This window comes from Drosophila virilis, chromosome 5 (assembly GCF_030788295.1).
Source record: "Drosophila virilis strain 15010-1051.87 chromosome 5, Dvir_AGI_RSII-ME, whole genome shotgun sequence".
NCBI lineage: Eukaryota > Metazoa > Arthropoda > Insecta > Diptera > Drosophilidae > Drosophila > Drosophila virilis.
The window spans coordinates 25,197,071-25,217,547 of NC_091547.1; the positions used below are offsets into that span (position 1 = coordinate 25,197,071).

Sequence of the window (20,477 nt, forward strand, 5' to 3'; positions counted from 1 at the left end):
GATTTCCAAGGAATTTCCAAGCAATCGATATCGAAATCCTGTTTTTTTAAGCAAATTGGGTAAATATTAACAGCTTGAGTCACCAAACTTGATATATTGCTTCTAGAACATTATATATATGGAATTATATATATATATATATATATATATATATATATATATATATATATATATAAATATTCTATATATATATATATATATAAGTATCTTTCATATAATAGCTATCGCCACCTGCCCACTACCACCGCAGAGCAATAAAAAAAGTTAATAACCCAACATGTATTGCCAACCAATTTAAACCACATTTTAAATGCAGTAGACTTTTTGAGAATACACAAATATTCTATGGTGCAATAAGATATACTGTAGAACATTTTATTTAGATCGGTTTTTGTTTTATTTTTCGGTACTGACTGTGCACGTGTATGCCATGTAAATTCCAAGAAATTCTGTATACATGTACACACACGCACACACACGTACGTTTCAAATTCTATCCACAACATTGTGATTGCAATTTTATTGTTTTCTGTTTTGCTTTTTAAATTCTTTTTTTTTATTTTTTTTTTTTGTCATTGATACTTAATTATTTGTGTGGCTGTTGAGTAGAGGCGGTGGCATGTGGTGTTGTCTGTCGCGAGTTCGAGCCCTGTCGAGGAAACTTTGTTTTTTATTTTCATTTTAATTTCTGTATACATGTACACACACACATTTATGCGCGTCTACTTCGCATTCTAACAGTATGGTAATTGCAACATTTTTCTGTCATGCTATTTTAGTTCCTTTTTTTATCATAAGTTCTTAATTTTTGGTGTGGCTGCTGAGTAGAGGCATAGCAAGTGGTGCGGTCTGTCGCGAGTTCGAGCCCTGCCAAGGGATTTTTTTTTTAATTGATTTGATGATGGAATAAGAGGGTTCAGAGTATTCCCCAGTCGGGAGCTCCCGGCTAGAACCTCTTACTTGTTTTAATGCTGTGGCTGTTAAGTAAAGACGGCGGCAAGTTGTGAGGTTAGTTGCGAGGTCGAACCCTGCCAAAGGAAGATTTTTTATTTTAATTTGTCTTTATTACTACAAACGAGCACTTAGTGCGAGCTGCTTTTGGTGTTGGAATATGAGGATACAGTGTATTTCCTAGTCGGGAGAGCTCCTCTAGAACCTCTCACTTGTTTTTTTTTAGAACTCTGATTTGGCTGGTTGAAGCTTTAAATTTAAGTTTGTCAAATAATTCTCTTAAATCTCTAATGTGTTCTTGATAACTATATTGTCAAAATATATCAAACATTTGCAATTCAGATCTGCTAATACGTTGTCCTTGGTTGCAATCTGCAATCTTATTTCTTATTGTTCTTTATATCATCTGGCCGGAGGGGGTCTGATCGGTTCCTCTGATAAGTAGATAAATTTGATAAATTCGCTCAATGTCTTTGAATTACCATCATAGGGAGGTAAAACTCGGATTGCGTCTGGTATGTTTAGGGTTGAGAGAGGAGGAGGCAAACTTGATATAAAGTCATTGGTTTTGTATCATAAGCCAACAAGTGTTCAGTTTCTCTAACGTCCGTGCGGCAAGAACTAATCCACTGTTTACTTTTTGGATTCGGGATAATTTTCTTTACTTTCCTGGCTTCTGCCTGTTACTTCACTTGTTTGTTATTTGTTTGTTTCCTTCATTTCTTTACTGTGACTTAAGCTCTAGTCTTAATTATATATATATCGAGATTGTACATTTGGTGTTTGATTGGGTTACATATTCAAAGTTATCCATCTATTTGATGCTTATGTATAGGATGAGTAAGAACGACCGAGTTCTTCGCTGTGGTTGATCGTGTTTCCTTTGTGCGAATTGTGGAATGTGTTTTATCTGAAGACTGAAGCTTTATTAGAAGTGTTTACGTGTATTGAGAATAATTGCCATATGTTCTTTGCTCTTGACTAGCTGAGCTAGGTTGAAGCGATTTAATATGACGATTTTGCTTTTATCCATAAGTGGCACTATATTTCTTCCTTTAGTCTACACGTCGCAATGAAATCTAGCAGCAGCTGTAACCTATTAAACCTGGTTGTGTCATATACTTACGTCTGCAACTTATTCAAACTTGTTCTGCCACATTTTCTGGTGGTTTGATGTCAGAAGCTGCCTTTGGATGTGTAAGTCGCCCAGAAATACAGATCCTATTGCAGCTGTTTTCGAACACATTGTATGAGGAAAGTTTTAAGACTTTTGAAACGTATCGCTGCGCTTAATATTTGTCGCACTGAAATACAAATCCAACTACAACAGTTTAAAGTTCTACGATCCTACCGCATTGTATGTGTTTTTTTTATATTTTATTTTCATCTATTTCTTACCCAGAAGTCTTTAAAAAGGCTATAAAGTCAATATATTCTGGATCAGAATCGATAGCCAAGTCGATCTAGCTATGTCCGTCTGTCTGTCTGTCCGTATATATATACGCAAATATCTCAGAGCCTTTAAGAGCTACAGAAATTAATATTTGGAACATATGTCCTCCTAGTGTCCACGCAGTACGAGTTTTTATCGGATAATCGATAACTTGCCCCGTTTCCAAGCAATAGATAAAAATCGATAATCATGTGCTGCTATTTTAATCAGTTTTTTTCTCATTCTGACTCAATTGTTGGTTGTGCTGTTGAGCAGAGACGGTTGCAGGTAATGCGGATTGTTACGGGTTCAAGTTATATTGAGGAATTAATTTTATTCGTAATATATTTTTTTGCTGTTGGATGAAAAGGTACAGGAGATCCTATAGTCCTGAACTCTCGACTAGAGCCAATTAGTTGTTGTGTTAAGTATTGCGTGTGATTTTTGTAAGTCGACCTGAAATACAAGTCCAACTGCAACTGTTCAAATTTTTCACAACGTTTTTATATATATATTTTGTTCCTTACATTGTTGTTATATATTATAATTGTTTTTCTCTCATTTTATCTTTTGCAAAAGATATTTGTTGTATACACACTTGTTATAAAGGACTTCATTGTTTCGTTTACACATTTTTATACCCTGAACCCATTAAAAATGGGTATAAGGGTATATTGTATTTGTGCAAAATCCAAATGTATGTAACAGGCAGAAGGAAGCATCTCCGACCCCATAAAGTTTATATATTCTTGATCAGGATCTACCATCTCCGTGTGTTTGTCTGTCTGTCTGTCCGTCCGTCCGTCTGTCCGTATGTATGAACGCATGGATCTCAGATACTATAAGAGCTAGAGACTTGAAATTTTAGATGTAGGTGCTCCTAGTGCCTGCGCAGATGCGGATAATGGATGACTTAGTCAGTTTCCAAGCAATCGATAAGAATCGATATCGTTATGCTGTTTTTGGGGCAATTTTGGTAAATAATAAGAGCTAGAGTCACCAAACTTGACATATAGCTTCTAAATTAGAATATATATATGCAGTTGATGTTGGAAGAAGAGGGTTCAGGGTATCCCCTAGTCGGGAGCTCCCGACTAGAACCTCTTACTTGTATTTTCTCGATAAACTCTATAATTACTAACCGCTAAACTAATTCTCTTAAGCTCATCTCGCTAAATGTAAGCATGTTTCTTCCGTTTAATATCATAAAAGGTAAGACTTTAGTGTTTTGCGGCTACACACTATATATAACTTACTGGTTTTTACCAAGCATCTAAGTCTCCATCATTAACTTTCTATGAAAATAGCCACTCGGAGCTCCAGTTGCAATTATTAAATCTGAATATTCCGTTTTTAAAACTATTCACAAAATAAATAGCACGTAAATTGGTATCTCTAGCTGAAATTATTATTTCAGACTGCCAAAATTCGTAGCATACACTTTTAGACGATTATTAACTTCCTCTATTACTGTGCTTCAGGTAAAATATAACCAAATATATTTGGAAAATGCGTCCACTACCAAAAAAAAAAATATATATAACTATACAGCATTAAATTAATTTTTTTGGCCCAATGTGGTGTTTTTGGGATTAAAATGCAATCGCTCTAATAAAAGACTCCGTATTGCTTTCGTCCGATATTTGCGCTTCTGTTAATTAATTAATAGTATCGGACGATGTGCCCCATCCTTGATGCTGATCGATGTTTTACTACATAATTGTAGTCTTTTACAAGCTATTTAGTTAAGGATTCGATCATGGCAAGAACTTCGAGCTGTATTCTTTTCTTCGCAACGTTTGGTTTTTTAGATACATACAAAACTCTCGCATAATGGTTTAGTAATAACAACATTGCCTTTGATAAAGTTCCGAAAATATAACATTAACTCGCTTAAATAGTTCTTTGTTCCTTGGAATGGGTAAATTACCTTTTTACTAATCATATTTGAGTTGTTTTCAACTGAAACTGTACATTTGCCTGCAAGAGACGACACTTGGTCCAATTCACGCACCTTATTTGTAGCCACTGTCCAAACTCTACTTAAGTTTCAATATCTTATCGTTTATATCCTAATGAGATATGATAACATCGTCCATGTATATAACTGCATTATAACATTTAACTATATCACTCGAAACAGCCTTTATCTAATATTCTAATACTGTGTCCATGTATTCCATTGGAAAATGATTAAGAACAATTCTTTCTTTCAGTACCTCAACATAATCTTTTCTGCCTATTTTTCTTTGCAACCAAAACCACCAATTTCGGATACGCTATGTTTGATAATGTTTTTGCGAACACATTCTTATACCTTATTATTCACTTCTAGAACTTTACTACCTATTATTATATTCATTTTTACGTGAGCTCCAGTTTATTTATGACCTTGCTTACATACTCCTGTCTTAGATGAGACCAAATTCATAACTTCTCAATTTTGTGTAACTTATTTACAAATACCTTTAAATTGAAGGAGTGAATGAATGAATACTTATCAATTTTAAGTTCTGGTCGATAAGTTGACTTTTCGTTTTAGGAACTTGCATGATAATAAGTTCAGTTACTTCCAAAATTGTTTCAAACCTAAAATGCTCATTTGGAATAACTTGAAATTCTATTTACATTTCAATCATATTAATGGAGACGGGTATGGTAATGCTTCCAAAAGTTACAAATTTACTTTTCACGATGCCAGTTAAGACATTTTGCGCGGCCGCTCACTTTCAAACTTCAAGGCTTTATAAACATGATTCTGCGAAGTACACCTAATTCTGTTTTTACACGGTCTTTTTTTACACAGGTTTGATTTAACACGGTTTGAAAATAAACAAGTAAGAGGTGGTAGTCGGGAGCTCCCGACTAGGGACTACCCTGAACCCTCTTATTCCAACATCAAATAAATTTAAAAAATAAAGTTCACTTGACACTTGTAGGGTTCGAGGTTGCAACTGAAAGCAGTACTTGCTGTCGACTCTACTCAACAGCCACACCAGCAAAAACAAAAAATTCTTCCACTGGTGGGGCTCGAACTCGCGACAGACCGCACCACTTGCTATGCCTCTACTCAGCAGCCACACCAGTAATTATATACTTATGATAAAAAAATGAACTAAAATAATATTACAGAAAAATATCGCAATTAACATGCTGTTAGAATGCGAAGAGAACGCGCATGAATGGGTGTGTACATGTATACAGAAATTTTTAAAGCTGCTGTCCCCATTCAATTGCGCAGTTGCATATAACTTTGGTTTTTTCTAACCGATTTTTATGAAATTTTCTACAGTATATCTTATTGTACCATAGAATATTTGTATATTATAAAAGAGTCAATTGCATTTAAATTGTGACTTAAATTGGTTGGCAATAAAAGTTGGGTTATTAACATGATTTATAGGTGTTGGGCGGTAGCGGGGAGGTGGCGATAGGTATAAAATGAAAGATACTTGATATATATTTAATATTCTAGAAGCAACATATCATGTTTGGTTGCTCTAGCTCTTATTATTTACCCAATTTGCTCAAAAAACAGGAAGTCGATATCGATTTTTATGGATTGCTTGGAAACGGAGTAAGTTGTCGACTACCGGAAACAAACTCGATCTGCGCAGGCACTAGGAGCAGATGTGGGTGCTCCTTTTTCAAGTCTCTAGCTCTTATAGGTTCTGAGATCCTTGCGTTCATACATAGGGACGGACGGACGGACGGACGGACGGACGGACAGACAGCCCGACAAGGCTTATGGGGTCGGAGATGCTTCCTTCTGCCTGTTTCATACATTTGGATTTTGCACAAATACAATGTACCCTATACCCATTTTTAATGGGTTCAGGGTATAAAAATTTGTAATTTTTTTCACGATTTTAAGCCATATGCATTCGGTTATTTATATTTTTGTCATTTTTTTGTACCTTTAAAACTGAATGATTTTTTCTTTTTGTTAACAACATAGGTGTTTTACATAAATGTTCTTATACCCTGAACCCATTAAAAATGGGTATAAGGGTACATTGATTTTGTGCGAAATCCAAATGTATGAAACAGGCAGAAGGAAGCATCTCCGACCCCATAAAGTATATATATATTCTTGATCAGCATCAATAGCCGAGTCGATCTAGCCGATTTAGATGGAGGTCTCCTAGTTCCCGCGCAGATCGAGTTTATTTCCGATAATCGATAACTTACTCCGTTTCCAAGCAATCGATAAAAACCGATATCGATATCCTGTTATTTGGGCAATTTTGGTAAATAATAAGAGCTAGAGTCACCAAACTTGACACAGCTTCTAAAATAGAATATATATGCATTTGATGTTGGAAGAAGAGGGTTCAGGGTATCCCCCAGTCGGGAGCTCCCGACTAGAACCTCTTACTTGTTAGTGCCTAAACTTGTCATACATTTAATTAACATTACTTTCAAGCTTAGAGTGCAGAATTTTTTTCTTTAATAACTTTGCTTGTGTAAATGCACATTATATATGTGATTTAATAAAATAAACATAAATAGTTGTTCTTAAATAACTCTTGTTTTTCACTAATTTTAATAGATTTTAGATAAAAGGAACCTATCACCTATTTTTGCATACTTTATTTATTATTATTATTTATTATTTGTAGTTTGTAGTTATCGAACGATATCTTGTTTTACTCGGTTTTTCCCGGAAACAATCTACCGTGTAAAAACAGAATTAGGTGTATATATGTTAATCGGCACCTATATCGACAAGGGCTTTCAATTCGACGTCTGCATGCGCGATGTCTTTAAGCTCAAGTCCAGTGGAGGTAAGACTGCTGGTTGGCTCTCAGGTAAATTAAATCAGGTAAATATGTGCTTAAGCTATTTACTTGCAACTTGCGTCGCCTTGCCTGGCTGTCATTTGTGTACCTTTTCAGTCGACACAACTTCATTGTATATATGCTTTTGTAGACCCCAATTTTTAAATTCAATTCTTGTTCTGATAAAATATTGCTTTATATGTTCTACTATCTGAAATGACTTTTTGGCTTTGCAACTTGCATTGAAAAATAAAGTAGCTCATTTAAAGAATCCCGTGACTTACCTTCCCCAAAATTACAAACAAATAATTTTCCAGCTACAATCAGCAACTGTCTAGCGTCCATAAAAAGTTATTTTTACAAAGAGAATTTCGCATAGTTAGCGGGTATATCAATTTAAACATAGTCAATGTGTCAGACTGATAACGAATGCCAAATATTGATGAGAATACACTCGTTTGCTATTTGGTATAAAAATACTACATTAACGTTCTAAAGACTTATGAATAAATCATTGAAAGATATTGTTGACGAACATTGTTTAGTTTGCCTAGATGATCTAAATATTTACTCAATTTTTTTACAAGAACATTTTGCGAGCCTTCGGATACCATATTGCAACATACCATATAACAGACACCATCGGCCTCAGACCGAGGTTTCATGCTTATTAAACTCTTTCGCTTTAAGTAGTTCCTAATGTTGTATTGAAGGGAGCACATCGCTCTAATTAAATTATATTTTTATTTGTAATTGAATTCTTTATTGTATGAATGTACTTAACGTATGTATGAATATATCCATATAGAATGTACTTGCTAACATTTATAAACGCTGCATTATTTGCAATATGTAAATAAATATCTATCTGGTTTCTATTCGCCAAACATACACATGTTCAATGCTTTTCAGAATATTTCTAATACATACGAATGTATATGTTGAATGTATAAGTTTATTTTTAAAATCAGACATTTCTCTATATTAAAGCTTTTGCAATCTTCAGTGTCTTTCGAGTTGTGTTTGCCGTCGTTTCGCGTTCTGTACACGTGGATATTACTTTCCTTTGGTACTTATTTGAAGAGTTAAAACAAAAACTTATTTTCAAAAATTTAGTTGATGCATACAAAATTTAGTTTTATATAAAGATTCGAGTTTTCATCAAATATATGTTTGCACCATTTTTTTTTGTCTAGTTATGTAACATTAAAATTAAATCAATTAGAGCCTGTTTATTAATATAATTTTGAATATATAGTACACACATATCTTTATATAGATACGCATGTATGTCGGTATATATACATGTGAACACTTGGGATATTAGGGCGGATATTACATATAATGTCGATTTGAGCTGTCGAAGCTATTAACTGCATGAATAATATACATACATACGTATGTATATTCATAAAAAACTTTATAAATTTTGACTACACGCTTGTTTATATGTTGTATATTCATATACATATATGCATATATACGGTTTATAAAAATAATGATGCACAGATGCTATGAGCTATGAACAAAAATAAAAAAGTTAATTTAAATATAGAAACACTGACGTAGAAACAACAAAAAATACACTTTCATATATATATTGCTTGTTAGTGTTGTTGCTCTTAATCATTACCATTTTTTGTTCTTACGTTATCCTCTTTGCTTGAGTGATAAAGATAGAGCCTATATATATATACATATATAAGATATGTACGTCGCCAATTAAAAATGAAAGTTAGTCGTCTGCCCCCAAAAATGCTTGCCAAATACAGATTACTATCAATCTGACCCAACAGTTGTCTATTGATTGGTTTGTAGTCTAATTGGGACTCGTGTGACAATGACAAGGTGTATAATTTATTTTATTCTATTCGTTGCTTAAATTCATTTCAAGCGAGTCTCGCATTTTATTGGAATTTTCCTTATTTTCCCATTCTTTTTAGCAATTGGGGGCCAAAGATTTGCTGGATGAAGTTTTGGGTTCTAATACATTTTTAAGGAAAGCTTTTTCGCAAGGATCTTTAAGAAATTTCATTTCACACTTTCCTCCATGTGCGTCAGAAAAACTAAATGAATACCCGCAACTGTGGTGTGTCTACTATCCGATCGGCTCCAAAATCATTGCCAAGGATCGTTATGAAAATTCAAATGAGACCTGATTTCACGCTAAGATCTTAATGGAAAATACGGCACAAAGAGTTTGCAGTCTCAAGGTTTGCCCGAGTGATCTGAAACTTAATTTAAAGTCATTTAAACTAAATGAATACGTTCTCTGAAGTTTTTTCCTAAAATCCACCGACCTTGAATGCAAAATGCGGGTTAATGGATTAATGCTTTCGGCTTACGGTTTCTTATCAAGACGTGGGTGAAAACCGCAGATTCCATAGATTCCCGACTCCACAGCTTCCCCCGCCTCCGCCCATATCTAAAAATAATTTGAAACAAACCACTTATTAAGACCATAATTTTATTGCTGTCGCCTAATTGATTTTCTTCAAGATAGGTTAAGACACACACAATTTATTAAAGAAAACTAGTGGTTATGATATATGTTATATGTAACCACCTGTTTACGGACCCTAGAGCAAATTTCTGTAAACATGTACACACACACACACACACACACACACACAGTTATTTTTAAATTCTATTAAAAGCACTGCTAATGCAATTGTATTGTATTGTGTGCTGGGTTTATGTGCTTATGTGATTTTGAACATTTTTTCATTGTAAATTAATTGTTGGAATAACTGTCGAGTAGAAATGGTGGCAATTATTGCAGTCGGATACGGCTTCCAGTCAAATTGGGAAAATATATTTTTTTTTTTCAATTTACTTTATTACTGCTAAAGCAAACAGGCTCGTACCGTGAGCTGCATTTTTATGTTGACAGAAGAAAGTTCAGGGTCGCACATATGTAAGTTTTTCACTAAGGATGGCGTCGCTGAGAGGAGAAGAGAGGATAGGAGGACAAAGACAACAGCAGCTTACTATTACTATTACTATTTAATGCTATTACATTAGAGCTTTAAAACTGAGAGTTGGGAAAAATAGGGATGGAAACCAAACCGTATAATACTGCATGCTACAACGTTGTTTTCAAGTATTTAACGTTTGCTTAGTAAATATCGATATTTTGGATATAGGACACGGCATCGTATGGTATACAAACGGCGGGCAGCTGTATATCAGCTTAGTCGTCGAAGCCGCGGCGGATTCCCTCCCGTTTATAGCGAATGCATTATAAGTAGCGAAGGCAATATTAGCAATGGCTGTCAATCCATTTTCGGTGGCTATTATTCGGGCCGAGAGGTTGTGGGGAGGCAAGTCGGTGCGGTCCGCCGCCGATATTCTCAAGAGATACAGTGCTCGTAGAAGGGGTCGTCCTCATGATTGAATCTGTACAGATACGCCTTACATCAACCATGCCGGTAAAAATTGAGCTAGGTAGAAGATAACATTACGGAATTAGTAGATCCTCAGTCTTTCCGCCGAGTGGGGTTATCCCTGCACTGCTAAGGTCGCGTCTTCCGATAGCGTACGGAAGCAGGTCTGTATCTTAGGCTGTTTTTACTGCCAGTATTCAGCAGACAGACCATAAACTTAACTCCACATGACATTATAGAAAGAAATCACAGGAAAATTGTAAGATAGATTCACAGAAATCTGAGTCATGACCCGCAGAGAGTACACTGACTTTTTATGTTAAGGTCGCCGAAGAGCGAATTTTTTGTGATGATGAGGATAATTCTAATTTTGTATACCTAGAAAACTTCATGCATCTTTTGTTTTTATCCAAAGATAAACGTTTAAGACGTAGAAAGTTCTCCTTTTTTTAAAAACCTCGAAACAGGTTCTTGTTACTTTTTGTGTACTTCAAGGGAGGCTTTACTTTTACTTTATAGTCTTATTATAAATGATGTTCCATAAAAATGATCAATTGATCATATACATAGGTGCAGTGATCCTCTATATCACACTCAATTAAAACAAGTAAGAGTTTCTAGTCCCGACTAGGGGATACCCTGAACCCTCTTCTTCCAATATCAAATGCATATATATATTCTATTTTAGAAGCTATATGTCAAGTTCGGTGAGTCTAGCTCTTATTATTTACCAAAATTGACCAAAAAACAGGATATCGATTCTTATCGATTGCTTGGAAACGGGGTAAGTTATCGATTATCGGAGATAAAATCGATCTGCGCGGGAACTAGGAGCACCTACATCTAAAATTTCAAGTCTCTGGCTCTTATCTTATATATACATACGGACGGACGGACGGGCGGACAGACAGACGAACATGGCTACAGTATACTCTTATACCCATTTTTAATGGGTTCAGGGTATAAAAATAATTTGAACTATATGGTAGATACTGCATTGGAACGTATATTGATAGTAAAAGAGTTGGTGCTTCAGTAATGTGTATTTAGATTAATCGAATGTCGCTGGAATATTGCTCATGTATAAGGATCCACAGTAACAGGCTAATGAAGAAATCTCCGAATTTATAAAGTATATAGTCCTAATAATAAACTCCATCCGTCCAAATGTATATACCCGACGACTTCATTGACTGAACACTTTTGAAAAATTTCACCTGTAAATCAAGTTCTTTTTCATCAACAGCTTCCTGTTTTCAGCCTGTATTTAAGTGCACGAGACGTATCAAACGAATGATGTAGGCTAAGATTATACGGAGATTTAAATAATGTTTTGAAGTATAGCGTTGGGCTTCGGTATATACATACATTAGTTTAGGTCTGATAATTTCATGGAGATCGGACAGTAAACTTCAATGCAATTACTAAGGATAGCAGCGTTTTGTAGTTGGGTTAGTCTTCTTTCCTTTGGAACCTTGAAATAATTTGGTTAAAATGGTTATTTACAATTTTGCTCAATACTGGGTTCCAAGTAATATGCTTACTCCATTACCTAGCGCTGACGCTCTTAGAATGTATATTCATAGAGTACTCATATAGAGTACATAATGTGGTAGTATAGGTTCCTTGAGTCTTGAGACTGCGGGCAGGTTTTGCTGGGGTCGTAAGAGTTATGGTGCTCGGCATTGTATGTCCTTCGCCCTGGTAGATCGCTATTAGGTGCGACTTTCATTTGCCTGGGTATTTGCTGGTGGTTAACATTCAGTGGTTGGAGCCTATGTATATTGATTTCCTTTTCAGTTGAGTCTATTATAACTTTTTTATTTGCGGGATACTTATCGCTTATCTTTCTTCCTTTATGATTGTAGCATCGTCGTAATAATAATCATTGATATTCACATTACAGTACGTGGTTTTAAATTGTTTCTCCACAATTGGAATCGATTTTATTGTATGTGGGTTGAAAATTAATTAGAAAGGTCTCAACTCAAAAATTCTCACGTATCCGCAAAAGGGATGTACCTACAAGGGTATTAAAGCGACTTATGACATGATGATTTCGTTTGTATTTTGCTATTGTTAACATATTTCTGTGATATTCTTAATTGTGTATAATTTATCGGTAAGGGTATGATGTGATTCATCTGAAAATCTTCCTTATTTAATATCGGTATTTTGATTAAAAATATAACAGTTTTTATTGTCGTTTTGGTAGTTTTTTATAAATTCGTTTATAATTTGCTATCCTTCATTAATTTGTTTGGAAATCTCTGTGAATTTTATCATTAATTCATTATTAAAATCATATTTTCCTTGTATATTATTAGTGTACTTATAGGTTTGTTCTTTTATCTTTTAATATCGTTGTATATTATATTGCCATTTTCAGCGTCCATATTTGAGATATTATAGTATTTAGATTGTACCTCGTTTTTATACCCTGAACCCATTGAATATGGGTATAAGGGTATATTGTATTTGTGAAAAATGCAAATGTATGTAACAGGCAGAAGGAAGCATCTCCGACCCCATACAGTATACATATTCTTGATCAGCATCAATAGCCGAGAAGATCTAGCCATGTCCGACCGTCCGTCCATATGAATGAACGCAAGGATCTCAGAGCTATAAGAGCTAGAGACTTGAAGTTTTAGATTAGGTGCTCCGAATGCCTGCGCAGATCGTTTCCGATATCGATAACTTACTCCGTTTCCAAGCAATCGATAAAAATCGATATCAATTCCTGTTATTTGGGCAATTTTGGTAAATAATAAGAGCTAGACACACCAAATTTGACATGTACTTAGCTTCTAAAATTGAACATGTATATATTTTTTTTGATGTTGGAAGAAGAGGGTTCAGGGTATCCCCTTGTCGGGAGCTCCCGACTAGTTCCTCTTACTTGTTTTTCTTGCTTTGGATCTTGCGACCTTGAAATGATCCTACCGTATTAACCTTATGTTTGGTTTTGTACAATTAAAATTATTTTTATTTCGATGCGGGGAAACATGTACCCGGCTAACTCTATTACAAAGTGATGAGACTGAATGCGTATTTATATATATCTTGAATAATTAGGTTGGCATCAGCATAATTTGATAGCTGACGGTTTTATGTATACATTCAATGCAGTTAGCTTATACCGTGGAGTTCGGTATGGTAACAATGAATGGAGCTGGAATGCTTGTGATGTGGGCTTAACGCGAGGATCCGCTTGTCGGCCACTGCCAACTAGACCACTCTTACTTGTTTATTTAATTATATGTTATACCCTGTACTTCATTTTATTATTTCAGGAACTTTCAGCAAAGCTAGGCGACGATAAATCGCTGTCTGAGCACTTGAAGCTCCCTCTTCAGAGAATCAACGACTACAAACTCCTGTTTAAGGTTTGGATACATTTATTTATAGTATAATTATTATATTTTATATCATGCACGTGTATTCGTAACACGATTTATTATTTAATATGTTTATCTAATAATCTTTTAATATACTGACTGGCTTTAATTTTTATCCACAGGACCTAATTAAATTATCTGAATGCTTTAAAGAAAATGTTAGGGACCTAGAAAGAGCTTTAGAACTTATGCTAACCGTGCCAAGTAGAGCATATGATAATATATTGATTTCAAGCATTGAGGGATATAGAGGTAACATTTATAAGTTGGGCAGGCTATTGTTGCATGAGTCTTGCTTAGTTACCGATAAGGATGGTAAATCACATGATCGATATTGTTTTTTATTTAAATCAAGACTTTTAATAACAAAGGCTCGAAAAATATCAGAAAAAAAATCGATATTCATTTTGCAAAATATTATAAAGCTTCCGTTATGCGATATTAAGAGCATATTAGAGGAAAAGCAAATTTATCTCTCATTAAAAACTGAAGACGAAATATCAAATATAAATATTTTTATAAAGCCTCATAACGAAGAAAATCATCTAACTTGGTACAATGAAATTAAGTCATATATTGACCACGAAGTGACTCTGCAAGAACACAACGCAGATGATCTTAAAGTCGATCCTACAAATATATCTAGTGAAAGTGAATTAATTCTTCGGCTTCCTCAAAAAATTGAAGCTTGTAATCCAAATGTAGGCATACGTCCATCTGATGTAGCCGACAATTACTTTTTAAGTAAGGAAACAAAAGAACGTCTTCAGCTTGAACAACAAGAGCTAAAAAAAATTGAGCAGGAAGCTATTGAATTATTTAGAAGCCAACAGAACCAACAAAATTTTAGTTATCAAAAGGTCCAAACACCTGAATTAAAAGATAATTTTCATACAGAGTATGTTTTAGAAAGTTGCTCATATGTAAAAGACAGTAAAGATCAAAATAATGCAAAGGAAATTAAGAGTTGTGCGTTAGACCATGAAGAGTTTCAGGGTCATTTAGCGCTTGAATCTAATAAAAACACTATAAAACTTACTGAAAATGAAACTGTGATTAAAGAGTGTGTCTTAGATATTCAACACGCTGAGTCTACAACAATAGTTGATGATAAAAAACGCCAGGAAGTTTTTGATATAAACATTATTCAACTCAATGATGGTAACAGAAAAGATTCAGATAATTTTGTTGCGATAGAGAGGTCTGAACAAGTTGATATACAACAACAAAATATATCAGAGGGTAAGGACATGAAGCAATTTAAGTACGATACCACGGCAGATTTGAAAATTCCAATTAGCATCCCAAGTGCAACTTATAACAATTGCATTACAACTAAGCACACTCCAATCGAACTGCAAGATATCTTTGGCTACAGTGAACCTATTGTTGATAGTGATACCACACAAACAAACTCCAAACAACGACAGGAGCTCTCAAGTTTTACTAATATAACTGATTCTGCTTCATTAGCGCAATGGAATAATGATCTTGCTAATATTGCATCCAATAATGGGGGCGAACGTTCAGCACATGGTCCGCCCCCACCACCTATACCTCCTCATTTTGTTAGAATGCCTGGCTTTTTTCAACCGCTTCCGCTTATTTCATATGAAACCACCATAGAGATACTAATTCTTAAATCACGCCCACCATCACCGCCTCCTCCACCGCCGCGAACTGTTAAGCGGGTGCTTGTCCATACTGAAAGTCTGGAACAAAAAACACAGAACTTTTTGGAAGGTATCTACGACGTATCAACCGCAGACACATCGCTCCGCAACGCAAAACAAAAAATACGAAATATTAAAAACGCTGTGTTAAAATCAACAGATTCTACCAATTATGCGCAAGACACAGTAAAAAAAGCGAAAGCTCGCGATTTTGTACATATATTTAATCCACCAATTAAAAGGAAACCCATATATGAAATTATTGAAGAGGCTGAAAATATGCCTGAGATTGAAGGTGATTATACTGAATCTATTGGTCCCGATTTCAGAGAGTCAAGTGCTGACTGGGAAGTCCGAGACAAAAGTGTTTGCAGTATGGATGATAACTATTCTGGGTATTCCCTGGCTACTCAGCGGCGTGTTGAAAGTAAGTTACCATTAGCAAGAAGAGTAAATGGTATTTATATACGGATATGGTATATTAATCAATGACTTTAAAATTTTTTTAATAAATGTCCTTTTTAATAAATGTTTATTGTATTGAATCAAAAATAGCATACATTTTTATTTCAACACAGACTTAGGTGATATTTCGCCAAACCTCGTTGGGTGCTCAAAAAAAGTAGATTGAATAATAAAAATAGAAGAAAAGTTTATATTAGACAATTAGTAGAAAAATGAATTACACTCTCTGAACTTTATGCGAGGGGAAATGTGTGTTTATATGGAATAGATGCCTTGCGTTCTAATATGTGTGTAAGGATATTGTACGTTAACTGAAAATTATGATTACATATTTTGAAATATACATGCATAAATACCCCTATCTAAAAAATTCATTAAATAACTAGTTTTTGCGAGCAAATGAATTTATATACATACATACATACATCCATGCATCCTGTATTATATTAATATGCAACGTTTCGATTCGAAACAGTGCTCTAATCGGTAGTGTCCGACTGGAAGATAACCTGTACGCAGCTCTGATTTGCAGTTAAAATCAATTGAGATTCTTAAACCCTGAACGCTTTATGAATGAGTAATAGGGGTATAATGTTTTTGTCTAAATCTATGTAACAGGTAAATGGACCCCATAAAATATATATTCTTGATCAGCATCAATAGCCGAGTCGATCTAGATATGCCCGTCTGTCTGTCCCTCCGACCGTCCGGATGTATGAATGGAAGGGTATCAGAACAAAGTTTATTTCCGATGATCGATTACTTCCCCGTCTCCTAGTAATCGATAAAAATTGAAGTTTCTGAGCAAATCTTTTGGTTCTAAGTGCTAGAGTCACGAACTTGACATGTAGCCTCTAGAATAGTATATAAATATCAAGTATCTTTCATTTATAGCTATCGCAACTCCCCCCTCTAAATTTTAATGAGAATATACAAATATTTTACAGTACAATAATTTTAATTGCCTAGTTATTTTTAGCTTCTGAAACCGATTTGAGATGTGCGTTTATAGATACGCTGTTAGTACTGATCAAGCTATTTGGGATTGAGATTGTTATATATTATTAGCTGCAATATTTATTTTTAGTAACACTACATTCGGTATCAATTTAAGATTAAACTATACAGACGAGTAAATTTGCCATTTATATTTTGCGCCTGATTCTGAAAGCACTGTAATTTAGAATTAAAAAATGCCTTGTTAGTATTGTATTTTTTGCCGACTTATAGATTTCGAGTCGTTTCACATTGCAATAAACTTTTCAAGTTTTTACATGTTAAATTTGGTGACACCAGCTCTTATACCGCGAGAAATTTGTTTAAAAACTAGAATTTCGATATCGATTGTTATCGATTGCTTGGAAGCAGGTTCTGAGATCCTTGCGTTCATACATATGTCCGGTAGACGATGTGACTAGATCGGCTCGGCTATTGATGCTTGATAAGAGTATATATACTTTATACTTTCTGCCTGTTGCATACATTTGCACAATTACATTATACCCTATTGCCCATTTTTAATCGGTTCAGGATATACAAATTTAGCACTTGTATTATAACAAAATAGACCTTTGCTTCTCCATCTTCATTAACACAATTTTTCCGTGTTTGTTTATCTTAAATTATTATGTACCACAATGCTAACTAATTTTTTTATTTATATTTAACTACCATCAAAGGAAGTAGTAGGTCCAGGGACGATGTTCGGGGCACTTCCTATGATAGTACTTACGATAAACACGTAAGCTACGTAACTGGTGCAAGACGTGATCGAAGTACATTGGATAGAATTGAAGCACGTTCATCCCTCTTAGCTTCCAGTCGAGCTGAGAGTCGTGCAGAAAGTCAAGCCAGCCGTAAGCGTGCATCTTCGCATCTAATTGACGATCAGCCTCAACGCTGTATTGAGAAACCTGTGATTATCAAAATGTTGAAAAGTGTACATGTTGAATGTAAGTTTCAAAATGATAGAAAAATAATAGTCAAAATATGTTTTTGAATTATCAAATTTTTTCTAACAGGCGGAGAGACAGCTCACTTTGAAATTCAGTTTAAAGAGCAGCCAGGATTAGTTACATGGTTAAAGGATAACAAGACCCTGGACGATCGTTTGGCGGACCGGATTGTCCAAACAAGTGCTCCAATGAATTCCTATCGCTTGGATATCAAAAATTGCAGGTTATTTATTTTTTATTTCCTTTTTTTATTTTGTCCTGTCAGGACTGATTGGTGATCAACTCACAGCCCATATCATAAGAAGTAGGAAACTATGAAGTTTTCACTGTAATTACCTAATGCGATGAAGGGGCACGTTCAGATTTGGTTTCGGGAAGTTCAATCCGCAAGTATGGAAAAATCGCGAAACAAAATCGAATAACACATTTTTATTTACCAGCCGATCGGCCTCAAACTTCATTTCAAACATCTTTGCTTAAATTTATTTGAGCTGTGATTCCCAGTTTTCGCAAAATCTAGGCTTCCTCGGGGAAAGTGCGATCATAAGAATTTCGATATCGATACCGATTTTTATCGATTGCTTGGGAACAGAGTAAGTTATCGATTACCGGAAACAAACACGATCTGCGCAGGCACTAGACGCACCTACGTCTCAAATTTCAGTCTCTAGCTCATATAGGTTTTGAGATCTTTGCGTTAAAACCTCCGGACAGAAGGATTGACGGACGGACAGACAGACGGGCATGGCTAGATCGATTCGGCTATTGATGCTGATCAAGAATATATATACTTTATGGGGTCGGAGATGCTTCCTTTTACCTGTTACATACATTTGGATTTTTCACAAATATAATATACCCTTATTCCCATTTTTAAGGGGTTCAGGGTATAAAAGGAAGTGGAGTTCAAGATGGAATGCGTGCGTGTACTTAGTGAAAAGGAAATATTTAAAATGTTGAGTATACAACGCTCCACTGGCAAGGCCGGGCAATACCCACTAGTCTCTATTTAGAAAACTGTTTGTCCTGTCCAAGAGATTGGATGCCCCACTGACGCACAGCCAAAACCGTCAGATAAAGGAAGTAAACATTAAAATTATTAATCATATGGGATGCCTGTGTATGCTATGCATGTTTTGGGAAATTTCACCACAAGTAGTTAAAAAATCGGGAAAAACTGTTGTATGTGTTATCTACATATATAGTGGTCGTTCGATAGTTCCTAAGCGACAGACAATGGTATTCTAAGCAATAAGAGTAAGCACAAATAAAAAAAAAAACAAAAGACTGAAGTGTAACCAGGTGATTATTGCTGAAAATTATGCATATTTCAATACTCCCTTTTAGCAAAAACTTATTGATAGCCATTAATTTCATTTATACATTGTACATATATGTTTTTTTTTTTTTTTTTTTAAGTATATCGGCAACCATGTTATTAGTACATATATATTTTACATCTTTGCTTAAATAGATGGAACTTTAAAGTCAATATTCAACAACTATTTATACACGTAAGACATTTCGATTTTAGCAATAGTTGCTTTATTTCTTATACACCAAATTGAATATATAGACTCGTAGATGCCGAAGGTTAGAGAGCTCCAGCTAGAAGATGTTGTACATACTTTTCGTTATATTGTGAAATTCAGAATTATTGTAAGCAAATTTATTTATTTTTAAAGTCAAAAAAGTTAAAAAGTTATATTTTAATTTTTGGAATGATCGGCGCAGTAGCCCCTCTCAACCTTTAAGTTGTCGAGCTAATTGCGCGGCGAGGCCTTGGAGTTTGTTGAAGCAGGAAAGATGTGTTGGGAATAGCTTTGGATGTGTCGCTGATTGTTGCTGTATTTCCATGACAGCAAGTTTGAGATAATCAGTTGATACTATGTTATCATGATCATTGACAAGTTTGTTAATAATTTGGTTTATTTTCAATTTACTTCAAATGGTCCGTTGTAGATGCTCTTACCTCTTACCGTGTCGTTAAGTTGAAAAACATGACTTGAATCAGCTACTTGCTTGAATACGCTTTGATGAGTCGTGGTAGTAAGTTTGAATTGTTGGGATTTCGCGCAATATATTGTTAGATCCTTGGCGAAATTAGTTTGAGGTTATATTGGCTCGAGTTGTGGAAAATTTATGGAAAATTATGCAGGAAGAGTTGTGCCGTAAACAATCGATGATCGATGATTTCGTTGGCCTGTCAATGGTAGGCGGTTATTCGTAAATGGTCAACGACGAGAAGGCGCGTTAGCTCTTTGAATAATCTGAATTTAAATTATCTGCCTAGGTCCGTGGTAATGCGATCTGGAATCCAAAAGCGAGAAATCCATATCCTCGATAGAAACTGCATCTGCAATATCAAAATTGATCAGATTGAGGTAATGGCCCAATGAGGTCTACATTAGATTACAAATTAATCTGTAAAGG

General features: G+C 34.9%; 1 protein-coding gene across 5 annotated transcripts in view; it reads left to right on the forward strand.

Annotated features, from left to right (window-relative positions):
- The window catches only part of Obsc (Obscurin), a 204,517-nt gene that overhangs the window by 70,695 nt on the left and 113,345 nt on the right, over positions 1-20,477 (forward strand). For 2 of the 5 annotated variants that reach the window (XM_032437394.2, XM_070210261.1), the window contains 4 exons: positions 13,847-13,939; positions 14,074-15,193; positions 17,769-18,041; positions 18,111-18,267. In XM_032437394.2, the coding sequence (XP_032293285.2) occupies positions 13,847-13,939; positions 14,074-15,193; positions 17,769-18,041; positions 18,111-18,267 (1,643 nt within the window). Of the gene's footprint in view, positions 1-8,167; positions 8,234-13,846; positions 13,940-14,073; positions 15,194-15,953; positions 16,052-17,768; positions 18,042-18,110; positions 18,268-20,477 lie in introns of those variants that run through there. The other 3 variants (XM_070210262.1, XM_032437395.2, XM_070210263.1) reach the window with 3 other exon arrangements.